This window comes from Acanthopagrus latus, chromosome 15 (genome assembly GCF_904848185.1).
Source record: "Acanthopagrus latus isolate v.2019 chromosome 15, fAcaLat1.1, whole genome shotgun sequence".
NCBI classification, from domain to species: Eukaryota; Metazoa; Chordata; class Actinopteri; order Spariformes; family Sparidae; genus Acanthopagrus; species Acanthopagrus latus.
This window is the reverse complement of record NC_051053.1, coordinates 9,291,460-9,308,463: the sequence shown is the minus strand read 5'-3', so window position 1 is coordinate 9,308,463 and position 17,004 is coordinate 9,291,460. Positions and strand designations below refer to the sequence as shown.

At 42.8% G+C, this 17,004-nt stretch overlaps 1 protein-coding gene across 5 annotated transcripts in view; it reads left to right on the top strand.

Moving 5' to 3' along the window:
• slc35f3b (solute carrier family 35 member F3b) overlaps positions 1 to 17,004 on the top strand; it is a 59,172-nt gene that overhangs the window by 16,761 nt on the left and 25,407 nt on the right. The window contains exon 1 of one of the 5 annotated variants that reach the window (XM_037123386.1): positions 15,259 to 15,495. The exons of the other annotated variants lie outside the window; for them this stretch is intronic. Within the exon in view, the coding sequence (XP_036979281.1) occupies positions 15,420 to 15,495 (76 nt within the window). The 5' untranslated portion in view covers positions 15,259 to 15,419. Of the gene's footprint in view, positions 1 to 15,258; positions 15,496 to 17,004 lie in introns of those variants that run through there. 5 annotated transcript variants of the gene reach the window in all.

Sequence of the window (17,004 nt, the reverse complement as noted above, 5' to 3'; positions counted from 1 at the left end):
TTTTTTTTTAATTCAGTCTACTCCTCAAAGCAGGTGATGTGTTTCCTGACAGGATGCTGATGCTACTGTAAACGTCTGAGAGCGATTTGCTCTCTGAGTCTTAAGAGACGTGTCAAATAAAGAGGATGGAGCTCGGAAGAACAACAAAGACGATGAAGTGGATGAATCTATTTTTAGATGATAGAGACCCCCATGCCGCCTTTGTAGTGTGTATTGGCTGTGATAGGCTTCTGCATTAGAAAAATTAGCTTTGGTGAGTGTGTGACAGCTCGTTCCTTTTGTCTGGAACTGTTCAAAGGCCAATATTCCTCATTGTGCACTCTGACTTTAATCTTTTAGGAAAGTTCTCCTTTGCTTTCATATGTTGCTTGAACTGATATTTAATTAACGTAGATAGAAATTTGATTAATGTCCGCAGTTCAAGTAATGAGGAACGAGGTAATCAATTGAAATGGATAAGGTTTTAGAGATTTACTAGAATTACGTCTCATGGGAATCAGAATCACGTTCGTACACTGTTGTCTCTCGGTCTCTGATTCCACCTCACAGATTATTGGTGTGCTCGCAGGAGTATCACTAATGACCGTGTGAGTCTAAGCAGTTGATTTCCTTAGGAGTCCAAAAGCAATGAGCAAGCGCATCCGACCATCTCTCTGGTTTCCTCGCTGCTCGGAGCTTTCATAAACATTGAACAACAGCGCAGTGAGCGCGCAGACAACTCCCCGGTCTTCATGTGTCCGTCATTGATCTGCTTGAAAGCCTCCGTGCAGCATATTAAACTGTTTGTCGTGATGAGTAGGACATGACTTAAATGATTTTTCATCCCCCCCCGTCTCTCATGTTTCTATTTCAAAGCCCAGCAGATGTCAGGAATACATTGCTGAGCAGGCTGTTGCTTACTTTGCCTCTGTGACCATCAACACAGGAGTCTATTGTAGGCTTTTGTGGTTTTATTTGACTTGAAAGGAGAGCTGCACGGAAATTTGATGTTTCATCATGATCTGATGATTTCATCGACCACATCTCCAAAGTGATAGTGAGCATTTAATCTGTAGAGCTCACAAATTGTATTTTTCCGTCAGTGTAGCTCAGACATTTTACTGTAGGAGAAACAGCAGGCTGGCTTTAATGATTGCTCTTATTCTCAGTCCTTTTCTTGATTGATTAATAAGTTGCTTAGTCCATAAAGTGTCAGAGAAATGCTTAATAATTATGGCATGTTGACGTGTTGTGTTTAGCCTCAAATATGTACAGCTGACAGTTTTGCAGGTATTAAACCAAAGTATTGGACAGAATTAAATCCCTGCTGATAATTGAACTAGATGTCAGGAGATGAAACATTTTCCAAGCAAACCATTCAGTAGCTGTAATACAGTTTAGCTGATGTTTAAATAAAACTTAAATATTGGTTTTCTCTCTGTTCTTCAGCATTTCTTAGTTTAAGGCAGAGTTTTGTTTTCCAGCTGCATTACTTAATCCATCTGAATGGAGGAGGAGTAATACAGTCCCCCAACACAGTTCGTTTTGCACCGTTACCATCTGAAAGCGCCGGTGCCACATTATCTGTGAGAAACACTGTTGCGTGGCCTCAAACGCGGATTTAATTCAAGTATTAAATCAAGGGCCCTGTGTCGGGGCGACAGTCAGTCGGTGAGAGCTGCGATAGTCGAGGGAGCGACTCTTCCCCAAGCATGTCACTACAAGTCATTATTATAACCCCCCAGCCCCCAGCGTACAAACTATTCAACGTGGGGTCAGGAAATCAGGCAATTAAGGGAGCTGTGGACATGGATGAGAGCCGACAGCCAATGGGGGAGTGCAGAAGGAGCCAGGAAGGCTTGAACCTCCTCTCCCCCTCAGGGAGCTGACTGGTCCACATCCCTCAGCCCACTACATGTACGGAGCAACCACTTAATCACAATGCTTATTCAAATCAAGCCAATGCCCGGGCCTCCATTTGCCCAAGCACTTACTATGCACAATCACTCCACGCTTTTTTAAGGACAGTACTCTGACAGAACTGTTTACGACTGGAAATGATATCAAGCGTTTAAAAGCTTTGATTACTGCGTTTCGTCTCCGGGCGCTGACAGAAATACGCAGCTTTTAAAAGTCCTTTCGCTGCCTTTTTGACCAAGAATAAATATGGTCACAGTGGGAATGTACTACATTGGATATTAGTGTAATTTATTAGGGAAGAGCCTGTTGTTTATAGCGGGGTATTGAGTTCATTAACTGTTCAGACAACTTTTAGAAAGGCTGATTTTATATCCTGTCTGAATGGTGCAAATGGTCTGTAACGGAGACAATGCAGCCTTCAGATGTGGAGCACCTCGCTCGCTCTCCTCGGGGTAATTACCGTGGAGAATGGAGCATGAATTCAGGTGGCATTTGTCGCCCATGTTTCTTACACCACACTTCTAATGAGGAGACTTCCCTGTAATGAGAACCGGTCTCGTTGGGATGATGAATTGCCTCATTTTTTGGCGATCCCATCACCAGACAATAAAGACTAACAGCTCTTCCACAGAGCCCATAACAAGCGCACAGAAGCTGGGCATTTACAGCTTCGGGAACGCAAGGACATCAAGTTCTATTTTTGTCCGACACTGGCGGCTCACTGTTTGCCCGGTCGCTCTCGCAGTTCGAGGCTGGCGTGAGGAGCGGAGATGGAGGATGGAGAGTAGGAGTGTGGAGTTTTGCACTACTGACAGCGCACACACCTGCTGCTGGCCCTTTTGAAGGGCCTCCAAACACCTGCTGCTGCTGCTGATGCTGTGGATGGAGAGACGGGGGGTCGCAAGTGATCAGGAGCCGGTTTGATCAGCGTTGAAAGCAACCTGGCTGCATTTGGCTCCCAGTCCGAACGCTTCAAAGATGAAAAACTAACAGATCTGAAGCTGGATGCCAGCGTGATTATACAGGGTTGAGTGAACCTCTTTCCTTCTACTTGGGAATCAGTAGATATCCTTCCCCCCTCGTGAAAAAAAGACTTTCATATTGTTACGGCTGGAACTGCCAACTGTACTTAGCTCCGAGTTTTCAGTTTGAACCTATTCCCCAGCTCTGAATTATTCTCCACAAAAGGCAGAGTCTAATTTCTGTCAGTCTGCCAGGCTCAATTATATTCAAGCAAATTGATTCATATGACCAAATCTCTGCATAATTGAGGTTTAGAGCCTCAGGTGTAATATTTTACTGTTATTCACCGCTCTCGTTTGTGCACAAGATGTTCTCGGCTCTGCGAGCAGTCTCCATGGCAATCGGCAGCAAAGATGGAGATTGACTGAATCCCTCGTTTCAGGTCCCGTGTCACCAACAACAGGGAGAGGGTTTCAGCAGGAGAGGATCCAATGAAAAGTGCTAACAGGTCCCGCCGCAGCAGGATCCTGGGCTCGGTCACTGCTCAGGCTCAGATGATGTTCTTCTCGTTTGTTGGCGAGGTGATTTAAGTGGAGCTGTGGGATTGGTCAGGCAGAAAGCAAAGGTTGTCTCCAAACTGCATGTTAGAGGTTTGGTCCCCCGTGTGTCCACACGTGTGGAAGCATCGCTCAGCAGCATTAATAACTCCTCACTCCGTCCGCAGGGCTTTTTTTTAATCAGCAGTAAACTGGTATGTCTCCAGTGCCGCATTCCAATTAGACAGGAGGGACAGAGGATTTCCCGCTGGAGGGATGAATAAAAGTGTATCAAAAATTCAGGGTATAAGAATTACTGTGGCACCTCGTTGAAGTCCATGTTTCCAGTCGCTGTTATTGTTACTTAATCTTTTTTAACTGCCTGGATATAAAATGAACTGCAGCGCACAAGTATATTATAACTGCCTCATAGTAGTGTTGTATTACCCGAGATCAGATCCGTCTTGGACCACTTCTTGAAGCTCTTGATTGAGTGTCAGACAAGGAGGACTCTTTTGAGACCAGTCAAGACGTCAGGGATACCACTCCATTATACAAATATTTGATACGTTTGTGTGTTACGAGACAAAAAAGAGTCTCTCAGAGGAGTGTTGAATAGTTTGATTAATTTCAGCTCTTCAGGGCTTGTTGGTATTTGTTGCACACACAAAACAACGTCAAATTCCCTCATTTAAAATTCATCTCTACAGTAACTTTTGATTATTTTATCAGTATGTATCTAACGGTACACTTCTCACGTACATATATGTTTAGAACCCAACTGATAAGCCATTTTTGTGGCCAATTTTTCTACACCAAGGTCTGAAAAACCAGAAGTTTCATATCAGATGGTATTAACATATACACTATTATATCTGTGACAGGCCAATATCAGGTACCAATACATCTGCTGGGTTTTTATGAAGATTAATTTTCATTTGGTTTCTGTGGGTGTCTCATGGGAATGTGGACCTCTCAGATCAATTTTAGGAGTGACTATGATTTGCAGTTTCCACGTTATGTTGTGTTTTATTTTGTTGTGGTACTCACACTGGTCTCAACCCCTCAGAGTCTTGGTCTTGCCTCGGTGTCGATACTGGGTCTTGGTTTAGGCGGTCTTGACTATCAGACAAATACCTGTGTATGTCTCAGACACAAAGAGCGAAGGTTGTAACCATTATATATCATACACTGTAGGTGCATTATGTTCTTTTGTTTAAATCTGAGCTTGTGTTTTGGTTATGTTTTCGTTCAAACTTACCTATAAAAGAGCAAAACCAGCAATGTTCAGCTGCTTAGTAAAGCTTCCTCTGTGCCACTGAGCTTCATTGCCCTCCTCAAAAGAACATTAAAAACTGAATTATGATGAACACGGGCACTGTTGTTTTTGTTGTTTTTTATGGGTACTCACATTCACCTTCCAGCCGCTGTAAATACTCACCAGAGAACCAAATGCGTATCGAACCGTGGCTGAAAGTAGTCGGCAGCAAATGCACTATTTACTCCTGTTGATGTAACATTTGATAGAAAGCCACGGAGACAGCTGTTTCAGGGAATTATTTGGCCTTTCGTAATAATTGAAATACATACATTTTCAGGAAGAACAAAGGAACCGAAGAAGGGGGGGAAGTCAGAAAGCATTAAGAGATGCGCGAATGCATCGTTGGATTTAGTCTATGCAATAACACCAGCCTCACCATTTAAATAATTTACTTTCAACCTGCAGTTTTTACAAACGATTTGGTGTCTTTGGGGCTCTGCTAGCTGTCAGACGCTGCTTTTAAAACTTGCATATCAAAGTTTTAGAAACCCAACACGGCTGCCAGTAGAACCGTCAGTGCTTTTCCAGGTCACCCTGGACTCGCTGTTCCATTCTGGCACCTCACTATGAAGGATGTCCCTTGGGAAAAAGACCTTAAATCAAATATGGGAGTCAGTGCCTCACAGTGTGACCGAGCTCTAACAATGTCCTTAGAAAGAGAGGAGAAAGTGAGACGTGATCACAATGGGCTGCTGCTCTATAGTGTTATCCACCTGTGTGTGTGTGTGTGTGTGCACGCACTCTAGCAGTGTGCTCATCTAAAATCTTTCATTATGGTCGTGTGCTCCTAAATGTGTGTTTGCTTTCATTTGAGTGTCCTGGACAGGTGTGTAAGTGGGTCACATTGTCACCTTTCATTACCGCTGTTCCACTTTTTTTGCTGCGCTGCTGGGCTGCAGTTTGATTTCTTGGGTTCAGCTTCTCCCATCCAAACCATGAGTGGGTGTCATTATGTGGGGATTTATTTATTTATTTATTTTTTTTTTACCCGTGAGTGCATGTGGTCACAGTGCCCCCTACAGCCACAATGGATGCTCTGCAGTGTCAGGGTGTACCTAACAGGTGTGCTAAATGAAGCATATTTGTTATGTGTGACTCCTTGACTATTCCTATTGTTTCCTTTTTAGTTTGTGTCATAGACTCGTGTCAAAAAACAGCAACATGACATATAAAATGTGCTGTTTGTTCTGGAGTTGTATGCATAAAACAGTTGTTTTCTGCTTCTCATAACTGGAGCAAAACTCAACAGTGTAATTTCTTTGTTTCATACCAGGATGGCAAAAGATGATATGTTAGAATGTCATGACTGCACTTTTCTGGCTCAGGTAATTACCTGATGTAAATGCAAATGCTGCAGAGAAGCTTTTTTGGAAACAGTGCCCCGTAATTACAGGCAATTTAGAACAATTTGAATAATGTTAAACTCAGCGAGATAGCAGCTTAAAGAGGAGCCACTCTGGCAAAAACAGACGGGAGTCCTTTTTTTTTCGGTTTCAGGACCACGGCCGACTCTGAATGCTGAAAACAAACACATTGAATGCAAAGTTATCCACTGAGCAGGTGCAGAATTAAAATCAGTTTCAGTGAGGAGGACTACGATACGTTTATCCTCAGTTTGAAGTTATTTAGACCAGGGGGTTTAAAAGTGGTTTCAGGGGAGCTTCAATGTATGGAAGTGGAAAAAAATACAACATTCTTACATTAGAAGATTGTGTAAAAAAGCCTAAATGTGTATGATTTGATGAAGTTTTTATTGTTTTTCCCACTTTCTCAAAGTCAGATACTAATAAATACCTTAGGATAGACCTCTGTTATGTATTTGATGTAATATTAAATGACAATTTTTGTCATGATTTCATGATCCCATGGGCATTACATTGAGTGAAACTTAACAAATAAACTAAGGAGGGGGTGCCTTTCTCCAGGCTTTGCCCGAGGGGACGCCAACAGTTTCACACTTATTAAAAAAAACCCTGATTATAAAAAACCTTGATCAGAAACTGATTTGGGCTACACTGCCTCCCCAGTGGATATAAAAATCAGCAATTACATAGTCATGCTGTAGCTCGACAACAGAGGGAGCTAGCAGCATGTACTGGAGAGAATATCTCTTAAGTGAAGCTTCTCTCTTTAGCCAGCAGTCGGGGTGCAAGGGTCGGTTTCTCTGTTGCTGGAGTGAGTAGGAGTTAAATAGCGTCTTCAAGGATAATGTGACAAGCGCAGCCCTGTTACACATGGAACCACCACTCTGATTAGATGTTAGCAAGAGAGGCTTGTGACTGGAAGGTAAAAACAAGGCATAGAAAGTGGATTTACAGGGCAGGTTCCAGGCGATGCTGTGTGTAATTTTGATCAAGGTGCATCTGCAAAGAAGCGTTATATTTACCCTGTTAGGGTTAGGGTTAGGGTTAGGTTATATATATATATATATATATATATATATATATATATATATATATATATATATATATATATATATATATATATATATATCTTTTCTTTTCTTTTCTTTTCTTTTTTATATATATATATATATATATATATATATATATATATATATAATATACACACACACACACATATGTTTTTTTCTTAAGATGTTGCTCAAGTGTGGTCATATACCGTGACAACCTGAAGCAATAAGAGTAGGATGTTGGCATAGGACTCATATGTGCTGCTGCGTCTCTTCAAGCCTTTTTCTTGGCCTCAGCTCAAACACAGTCTGTGTGGCTTAAGCTGCCATAAATAAAGACACTAAGATTTTTCTATTCATACAAAATCAGAGCATGTTCATGTTTGGCTGCGTTGTATATTGTGATCTATGGGCAAATGATAGGTGATCTGTTTCTTTTTAAGAAGGGCTCCTGGGACATTTCATACAGAAAAGGTTAACCAGCTGTATCCAATTTGCCTGCCGATGTGTCGAGTCCAGCTTTATTCCTCTGCTGTTTGGCCTGTTTGTGCTCATTGTATCACCAGTTAAAGCATCTCTGCCCACATGTCCTGCAGACCCACAGCCTCTGGACCTGCCTGCACATCTGCACCACAAATAAACCTTTAACACATCACATGTTGTAACTCTGGAAAAAACGTTAATTGGAAAGGAGAATTGTGCTGTCGTGGGCTGATTCCTCTTGCGGGATATAAATTTAATGTAGACTCTCTTTCTTCTCCTGATTAAGCGTGGGCCACCGGGGTAGAGTGTGATTATAAGGGCTTTCACAAGGTATTACAACTTGATGGCATTTTAATAGATGCTGCTGGACTTTATTAGCTGTGGTTGTAATTAAGATGAAGTCCTATATCACTTGATTTCAAGTGGCGGCCAGAGTGGCTCTCAGTGTTTCTCCAAGACAGCTCTGTGTTCTGAGTGGGGGGTTACAGGCTCTCTGACCCATGTTCCCTTCTCTTACGCAAGCTCACACTGTCAGACTATTTATCTGTTTTGTGTAAGGGAACATATGTGGAGGGGTGTATGTGATCTAGAGTTTGTGATTCGGAGCATATGCGGAAGTGTATGTAATCTAGAGCTGAAGTAGTGACAATAAATTTATCATGACAATGAAATTTAAGCAAAACCGTCCAAAGCTCACTGGTACCAGCTTCTCAAATGTGAATATTTGGCTGGTTTTGTTTGTCCTTAACTGAATATCTTTGGCTCTTCGACTGCTGGTTGGACAAAAGAAGACATTTAAATTGATCGACTTCTGCACTCTTCATCACTTGAAAGGAACACAGAACGTATCCATGGTTTGGTCTATGAAAGCTAAATAAGGAAAATTCCACCTTTATAGTTGAAACACTAAAAGTGCGACATGCATGCATCTTCTCAGTATTTTATACCCACATCTATCTATAGAGAGCGTACAGCTTGGAGCTGCCACTGATCCTTTAAATATCCAGCAGTTAAGCTTAACTACTGGAGGCTGATCTTGTTCTCAGCATATCTTCAGACTGCAGAGAAAAATCACTGAGTGTATGAGAAGTTAACGCTGTTTCTTTAATGCAGTGTTTTGGGGTTTTTTTTGGAAGGGTCGGCAGTATAGACTACTGCCAGCAATAGCATCACCGGAGAGGCGAGCAAGTCCCATGGAGCAGATTATCAATCATCACATTACAGTTTCATGCTGCTCTTGTCACGGAGAGAAGATATGTTACAGTGATACGCAGAGGCGTTGATTCATCCCCAGTCCACATGGGGTTGATTTGCAAAAGTACCAATTGAAAATCATGCCTGAGTATATCCCATGTGGTATGTCTCTCCCGAAAACAGCCGCCTATGGTTTGTGACAAAGCCTTTTTTCTTTTCAGTTTAAGGTTTGGTATGAAAGGTCAATGCAAGCGTTGGCCGCCATGTGGCTCTGTAATGTAGCTAAAATGGAGACGGTGTTTTGGCAACAGTTCTCTGCCTCCTGCACCCCAGGGGACCCCGCTGAGGCCATTAATCCAATAAACTGCTGTTGGTTGCAGTACCTTGACAGCCGCTTGCCTCCTCAGATGAGCTGTGTCTGCTCTGAAGATGTATTGCGCCCAGGAAGAGGCTAAGTTAATTTGACTTGACCTTTCTGGTACTTGAAACGAGCTGTTATTTAGGACTCCGCGCTACAACTGCCCACCACCACCACCCCACTCCTTTCTCACGCCTTGGGAGTTGTTTATTAAGTGCGAGGGCAGCGAGACAGTCTTCTCTTCAGTAATGAACCCTCAGCTATCATGTTTACAGCATCAGTACCTGTTCTCCATGCGGAGCAGGAGCCAGAAGTGGCCCCAGACTGGAACCGTGGAGGGAGAGATAGTTCAGAGATAAAAAAAAAAAAAGAAAAGATCCTCCACCTAATTCTTCCAGAGAAATGAAAACATTGCAGTCGTCTCTTTAGTTAGAGAACACTGCCAATATTTGGTATGAATATTAATAACTGCCCCATCAATATTAATGGTGAAATTAAAAGGAATTGAACCATTTAATTTTTGTGTACATAATCATCTGCTGTGCTCACACTGCAAAACTTGATTTTATTGGATCATTTTGAAGCCAGGAAAAGTTTGCAGAAAGTCTTCAAAAGAATCAAACAGTTCAATGGTTCATTATCGAAAGTTTCATTGTACGATACCACAATAGCATCTCTGCGTGCAGCGCTTTGAGTGGAATGCTAACTTTGGCATGCTAATATTCCCATACTGACGAGTACATGCTGAGATTTAGCAGGTATGCTCATCATCTGCATTTATCATGTTAGTATGCTAATATTCGCTTATCAGTGATGACTTTATGATGGCATTAAATGAAAAGTGTAGGGGTTAGTGACATACAAGTCATCCTGATGGGAACCAACAGTAAAGAATCTGTAGAATCCATTCCATAGTTGTTGAGAAATGTAAGTTTTAACCAAGCGGTGGACAGCTGATCAACGCTACCTCGCCTGGAGTTACACTGCTAGCATGGCTAATAGCAAAGCAGCACTTCAACATTTTCTTAACCAGACTCGCAGTGAACATCTATCATCTAATCTAACTGTTAATAACCTGTTTGACAGCTGTGATTGTGCTCATTTTCATTTATCTAACATCAGATGAAGCTTTTGTTTCCTCTCTAGTCAGACCATCTGTTCTAATGTTAATTTTTTGCTTGTGTGATTAATTTACTTGTTTTAAACGCAAATATGAGGTAAATAAATCTAATTCATGATGCATATATACTTATACTTATACTGTGAGCAACAAGAGCGCAACCGTCTTCAGGCTTTCTTAATACCAGCTGAGTTGTTGTTGGCGTTGGACAAAGGAATTGATTTATCTTAAATCAGGATTAGCTGTGTAATTGGATCGGAAATGCCAATAACAAGTCTGTTAATGTTTTGGCAAAGCGGCAGCTACAACAGCTCCAACAGTCTCCACCAAACAGCTGCTGTACACAAATGAAGCCCGGCGCCCGTCTTCACATTTACACTATTGGTTCATTTAGATCACACAGCAAGAAATCATTTACTCTTACACACACACCTTTGAACAGTCTAAGTCAATCATCATCCACTATCAAGTGCCCTGGGCAGTCTGATTTGCAGCTGAAGCACTTTTATGCAAAATCAATAGAATAGATTTCAGACCACCTTGTTTTCCTTCTTCCCATCCTGCTCTGTAGGATTACAGTAAACAGCTGATTTGTGAAAGTGTTGAATACACGATGGATTAAGTAGATACAGATTGTTAATGTCTAATTAGCTGGGCATTATTAGTGAGTGAATTACAGCTCAAATTCTTACTCTTCAAGGTCCAGTGTGTGAAATTTAGGGGGAACTGTTGTCAGGGATGGACCATGATATTCATTAAAATTCATACTCCCACTTAGTACTCACACACGTTCACATTTTGTAATATACCATATTAAAATCGATGCTTATTTTGTGTCTTGTTTCGCAATTTCTTTTAAACATGTTTCGTTTATCTCGCAGAAAAGGTCAACTTTTTCATTAAAGTCTTTTTATTCAGAGCAATACAAGCCAATATTCAGTCACTGGAGGATCAGCTTCACAGTACCTTCTTTCCGCTTTTTCTATGGCTACAGGGTAAACCTTCATCAGGTATCTCTACATCTCTTGTATCGCTGACTCAATTTTTAATTTTTTAAATTAAAATAGGGAATAATTTAAATAAAACTGCTGTAAGGCTTGTTGTCATTTGAGCTACCTTCCTGTTCGTTTTGCAGTTAGCACTCCGTCATCAGATGAATGTGCAGCGTTGATCACCCGACATATCAGCAAACAGGAGGATCCTTCTACAGGACCACCTCTTAATAGAGTTCTCTGCCCTGATTGGACAAAGTGGGCAGGGATACCAGAAAATGTATTTTCTCTTTTACTGCATGAGCTGGGGGAGGAGAGACCAGAGACTCTATACCAATGATTACTGTTGGAATGTAGAGCTATTTAACACCTATATACAACAGCTTTAATAGTTTCTTAGACTTTATGTGAACCATTTTCATGCCTGATTGATTTGACCTTCAGTGGGAACATTATAGAAACACTGATTAGTGCAGTTAAAGGTTGTTTGACCTGGAAAATGGCTAGTGCAGCATCCCTCATTATTCAGCATGAATAAACATTTAAGAGAAGTGCAAGCATCTCCTACGAGTACATCCCACTGTACACGGAGGAATAATCGCCTCTCGTCCCCGGATCGGCTTCTGTCAGTCTCTCGGAAGAAAATGAGGAATTTCAAAAGGCTGAGCTGGTGCAGCAGCCCTTTTACACTTCTTCATTCCTCACACACACTTACCCCCCTATTCACATACAGAATGTGAATGTGCGTTAGAGAGCGAGAGAGTTGTCATGTGGCGTCTCAGAGCACGGACCGGTTTGATCCTCCTCCATGTTCGCAGATAAAAGCCTATGAGTCACTGGCTGGGATCTTTTAATGATCTCACCCGCTCCACCTATTTCCACCTCCCTGTCTTTTCTGTCAATAATAGCATGTGAACAGCGACTAAATCGTCTCATTCTCACCACGCAAGTTAATGGAAATTGACAACATTGGTTCCCCAAAGACAGCTGGCAGCTGCAGAGCCCAAATGAGGAAATAAAAAAAGAAGTGATGTGGGATATTTCACCGTCACACAAAACAATATAACTCATAGGTGACATGATGTTTATCCGTCAGACATCCTGTGCTTTTAGTTTGTTCACGTTGAGCTCTTGCACTTCATCCATTAGCTCCCATCCACCTTTCCTGACATTTTCCCATTTTCAAACCCAAACACAAGGGACTGGGAAAGTAGTGAAAAAAAAAAAACTACAGTGGAGGATCCAGTGGGTTTTGGTTGCTGGGGGATGACAGAATGGGTCTGGGCAGAGTGTTTTGAGAGCTCCCTGTCCTAGTTAGGCAGGGCAGGGGATTCTCGCTCGAGTGTGAGGTGGAGTATAAGCGGTGAATAATTCAGGGCAGCTTCCTTTAGGCGTGCTCAGCGGCTTTTAAACACACATGCAAGAACCAATGCAGACACACGTATGTCTTTGAAGATATTAAACGCAGGGTCACGGGGACATCGTCGGATCAATACCTAGCAGTTCGACGCGTGCCACTGGCAGCTATCTGCTTCCCTCTGATGTATTATCTGTCTCCGCGTGAATGGCTTCTCACAAGTAAAATACGAGTGACACGTAAAATGACATGATATTATGCAGAGAGGGCGCCGGGCACGCTCTCAGCTGACCAGATGTTTTCACAGACGGACCGCTCTTGGTTTTGTGTTTTGTGAAGTGTTTTGTGAAGCTCCGTCACTTCAGGCTTCAAAACCAATTTCTGCGCTAGGTAGAAAGACAGGAGACACGAGAGCACTTCTTCCTCGCTTCGTGGATGAGCCTGCAGAAGTGACCCACTTCACTCCCGCCATCAGTAGAGTTTGAACTTAGATGACTTTGGTAAAATCATGATTTGTGAAACTGAAAGCTATCAGGGCTCCGGCCCGGATCAGCCCATCAATCAGTCAGCTGGGAGTCAGGTCTCAGTTGCTTACACAACATAGCTGACAGGAGGTTCTGATAAGCTCATAGCTGAGTCAGTAGTCTGTTAATGGCAGTGGTTCTCCAGATCAACATCAGTGCCAATACTAAACATATTGAATAAATCATGTACCGGCCATGACAAAACCAAAATGCATTAAACTCTGTGTCGCTGCGATCATTTGCATTAATTCAGTCATGGTTGGCAGCCAGCCCCAAGTCAAGTTACCTTCCATCAAAGCATTTCTCCAATGAGTTCTACACAGCGCAGTTCTTAAATACAGGAACAGACAGCAGTCATGGATGAATACACCGAGCCTTATTGGAATCTGTATCAGGACATAAAGCTGGAAGGGTGTGTCTCATATCTTTCTGTGTCGATTCAGAACAAAACTCTCTGAGATGCAGCCCATCTGGCATATGTTATGATACTGAAGTAAATAAGAGTGAAGTTATAAAGTAACTAAATATTAAATATCTAATGTTCAAGGTAAATCTGCAAATACCTAATGTTACTACATCCTCTTTATCAACCACACCCAGCTGGACACAACAGAAGGGGATTAGAAAAGGGAGAGCGAGAAACATTAAAGATTTACTGCTCAAATAGGAAGAATCATTTGCCATAAATGTATTTATGAAGAGTATAGTAAATGGCACATATTATCATGTCACTGCAGTCACAGAAAACCAGGAATTAAGGTTAAAAAAAAATCCATTATTAATACTGTAATATATTTGAAATTCAATAACTTTATACGGCAAGGGAAGGCTCACCTAAAAATGAAAATGCAGTCATTCTGTACTCACCCTCACGCTGACGGAAAGTCGACTGAAGTTTCGTAGTCCACAAAACATTTCTGGAGTGTTACAGCACAATAGCGTTGCAACTGAAGTAGATGGGAACTTTTTTAGAAACTATGGGGGGAAATAAAACAAAACAAAAAAAATAAAGATGACTCCAAACAGCTCCAAATTTCCGAAATGTATTTTAAAAAAGATATTACACAGGATCTCGACTTGTCGGTACGTGCTAACGCTTATAGTTTAGCAGCTACAGTGGAGATTTTGGCTACTAAAACAGGGAAAGTAGCACCTTCTCAATTAAATTTGGGTTGGATGAGCTGTGTGGAGTCATTTTGTATATATTTTTAGTAGTTTTATTTTTTTCTTTTTAGACATTTTAAAACAAGTCCCCATCTACTTAAGTTGTTCAGGAGGATGCACCAACACTGTTTTGCTCCAGAAATGTTTTGTGGACCCATCCATCTTGAGTAGTTAACGACTCATTTTTTCAGTTTTGGGAGAACTTATCCTTTAACCCGCTATACATACCAAATTTTCAGAGATTTTCCACAACTAAACCTTTGGCTATTCCTGTCTGTAGCCTCTGTCTGTGCTTATTTCAGATTTTTTTAAAAACTAAAACTAAAATGCTTTCTCATTGAAGCTTTGAAGCGACACCCAGAAGGCATGAGCAGGAAAAGCAGCTCCTGAAGCCAATGAAAAGGCTGTGTTACACAGTGGGGGTCTGGGGACTTTCAGTCAGACTTAATTGAATCCACGTGGTCCCCAGATAAAAATAAGGATTAGTTCATTTCATTAGCCTGTAATTCGATTCACCAGAAACAGCTGTAATTAGAGTGTTTATGGGCTAAGCAGCCGCACACCACCCTCCAACCCTCACTGCACTGGTCCCATCATATCTGTCACATAGTCCGGTTGTGGTCCGGTTTGTCTCACGCAGGGAGCAGCCGGGCACAAGTGCTTCGGGACAGGGGGGTGATGGTGGGTGGGTGGATGGGTGGGAGGCGGCTGTGATCGGCTGATGGATGCGTGACGTTGGCGAATTGCAGCAATTGCCAAACTGTACGTGAGGAGAGACCAGCCAGGACGCACTGGATACAGCAGGTTTTTAAGGAGGGGGAGGCAAGTGGAGGAAGGAAGGAAGGAAGGGAGGAAGGAAGGGGGTGGGGGGGATACGAGAGAGAGAGAGAGAGAGAGAGAGAGAGAGAGAGAGAGAGAGAGGGAGAGAGAGAGCCCATCAACAGGGAGTTGGATGGATGCGAGGGGACAGAGAGCAGGAGGACAGCGGCTCTAGAAACATCAAGGGTCCCATCCAGAGGTCTGGTGTCTGCACCAAATCAGCTTCAGGGATGTAGTCGAAGCGGTGTAGAGCTCTGCCCATCCGAGCTCATCATCATGAAGAAACACTCCGCAAGGGTTGCCCCGCTGTCCGCCTGCAACAGTCCGGTGCTCACCCTCACCAAAGTGGAAGGTAGGGAGACCGTCTGCAGCCCAAACTGGAGCTGTCGGGTTTTTTTTTTTGTTTTTTTTTTTTCTCTCGCTCTTTTAGCCCTAAATTTAGAAGCATCCCTGTGTATTCCTGATAGAGGTAGGAGGGAGGGATGATTTCGGCTGTGCCATTTCTCTCAGCGCTACTCACGCATCTCATTCAAGACGCGGATCAACTTTAGAAAACCTCACCGAGCTCGAGGGAATCAGCCAGGCGCGCAACTTAGCGCCAGAGACGCAACGTTTTTACGCAAACAGGCAGCGTCCCGTTTTCAGAGCCGTGCCACCAAATCCAGCCAGCATGTAATCGCGTTATGTATTTATTATCTTTCCTTTATCGTGTAATGCTCCTGGAATACCCCCCAAAAATAATGAAGCCCAGAATCGACTTCCATTGTCCAGATCACTCTGGTATCGACGCGTTGCTTTTCTTTCTTTCTTTCTTTCTTTCTTTTTTTTTTTGGAGGGTGGAGTGGGACTGGGGGAATGCGCGACCCATTCTGCTCAGATGAACACTGTGCTAAATGTACTGGTCCCTAGGGAGGATCTTAAGTTGTTATTGCAGCAGGGATTCCCCCCTCTCTCACTCTCCATCCTCCACCCATCACAGAGTCACCGCTCAAATACCAGAGCATCGGGAAGGGGCTGCTGGGACGTGAACCCCGGCAGTCAGGGAACATGTTAGAGATCCCAGTAAAAGCTCATGCAGACTGTCATGAAAAGATGGGTCTCCCTGATCTGCAGGAGCACATTTAGGAAACTGACAATTCCTGCTGACATCATCTAAGGGACCCTCTGCCTCCTTTAAGTGTGTGTTGCTGCGTGGCTGGACACATCTGTCCTGATGCCTTGACCCAGCATGGTGCCACCACTGTCTTCTGACTGTACAGGGAGCCTCCCCTGACGTGCCCCTCAGCTTCGTGCTTGTGCAAAGCGGGGATGTTATGCATGTTTTAATCCACCTCTCAGCACAGAGCACTGACTGTCTTCAGTGTCGGGCTGAGAAACACTGGATTGGCTGCTGATTTCACAGCGGTAATCCCAGGCAGAGCAACCTAAAGAAAGAGTGACGATTACACTGAATCCATCGATGATCTGCGAGTACAAATGTGCATTTGTAGCGTGCGCACATCTCTAGAGCCTCTTTTTAAAATTTTTTTGTATTCACGCTTGCATGATTAAAACATACACACAGCTGTCATGGCACATGGAACTAGCCCTAAGAGGTTGTTGATGACTTACAGGTACTGTTTGATCAGCTTATAAGAGGAGAAGCTTTGCTGGTACCTTTGTGCAGTGCGGTAAAGTAGTGCTTAAATGAACGCAGACGATGCAACTTGTCATATCATTTTGCCAAAATATAAGTGGAGCCTCTGAGAACAAGCTGCTTTTCAGTACAAAAGTTACTTACAAAGACAACAACACAAGTCAAATGAAGTTGTTAACTATTGTTGGGAGTCAAAATTGGCGCTACAGAGCTTGCGGTCTAAGA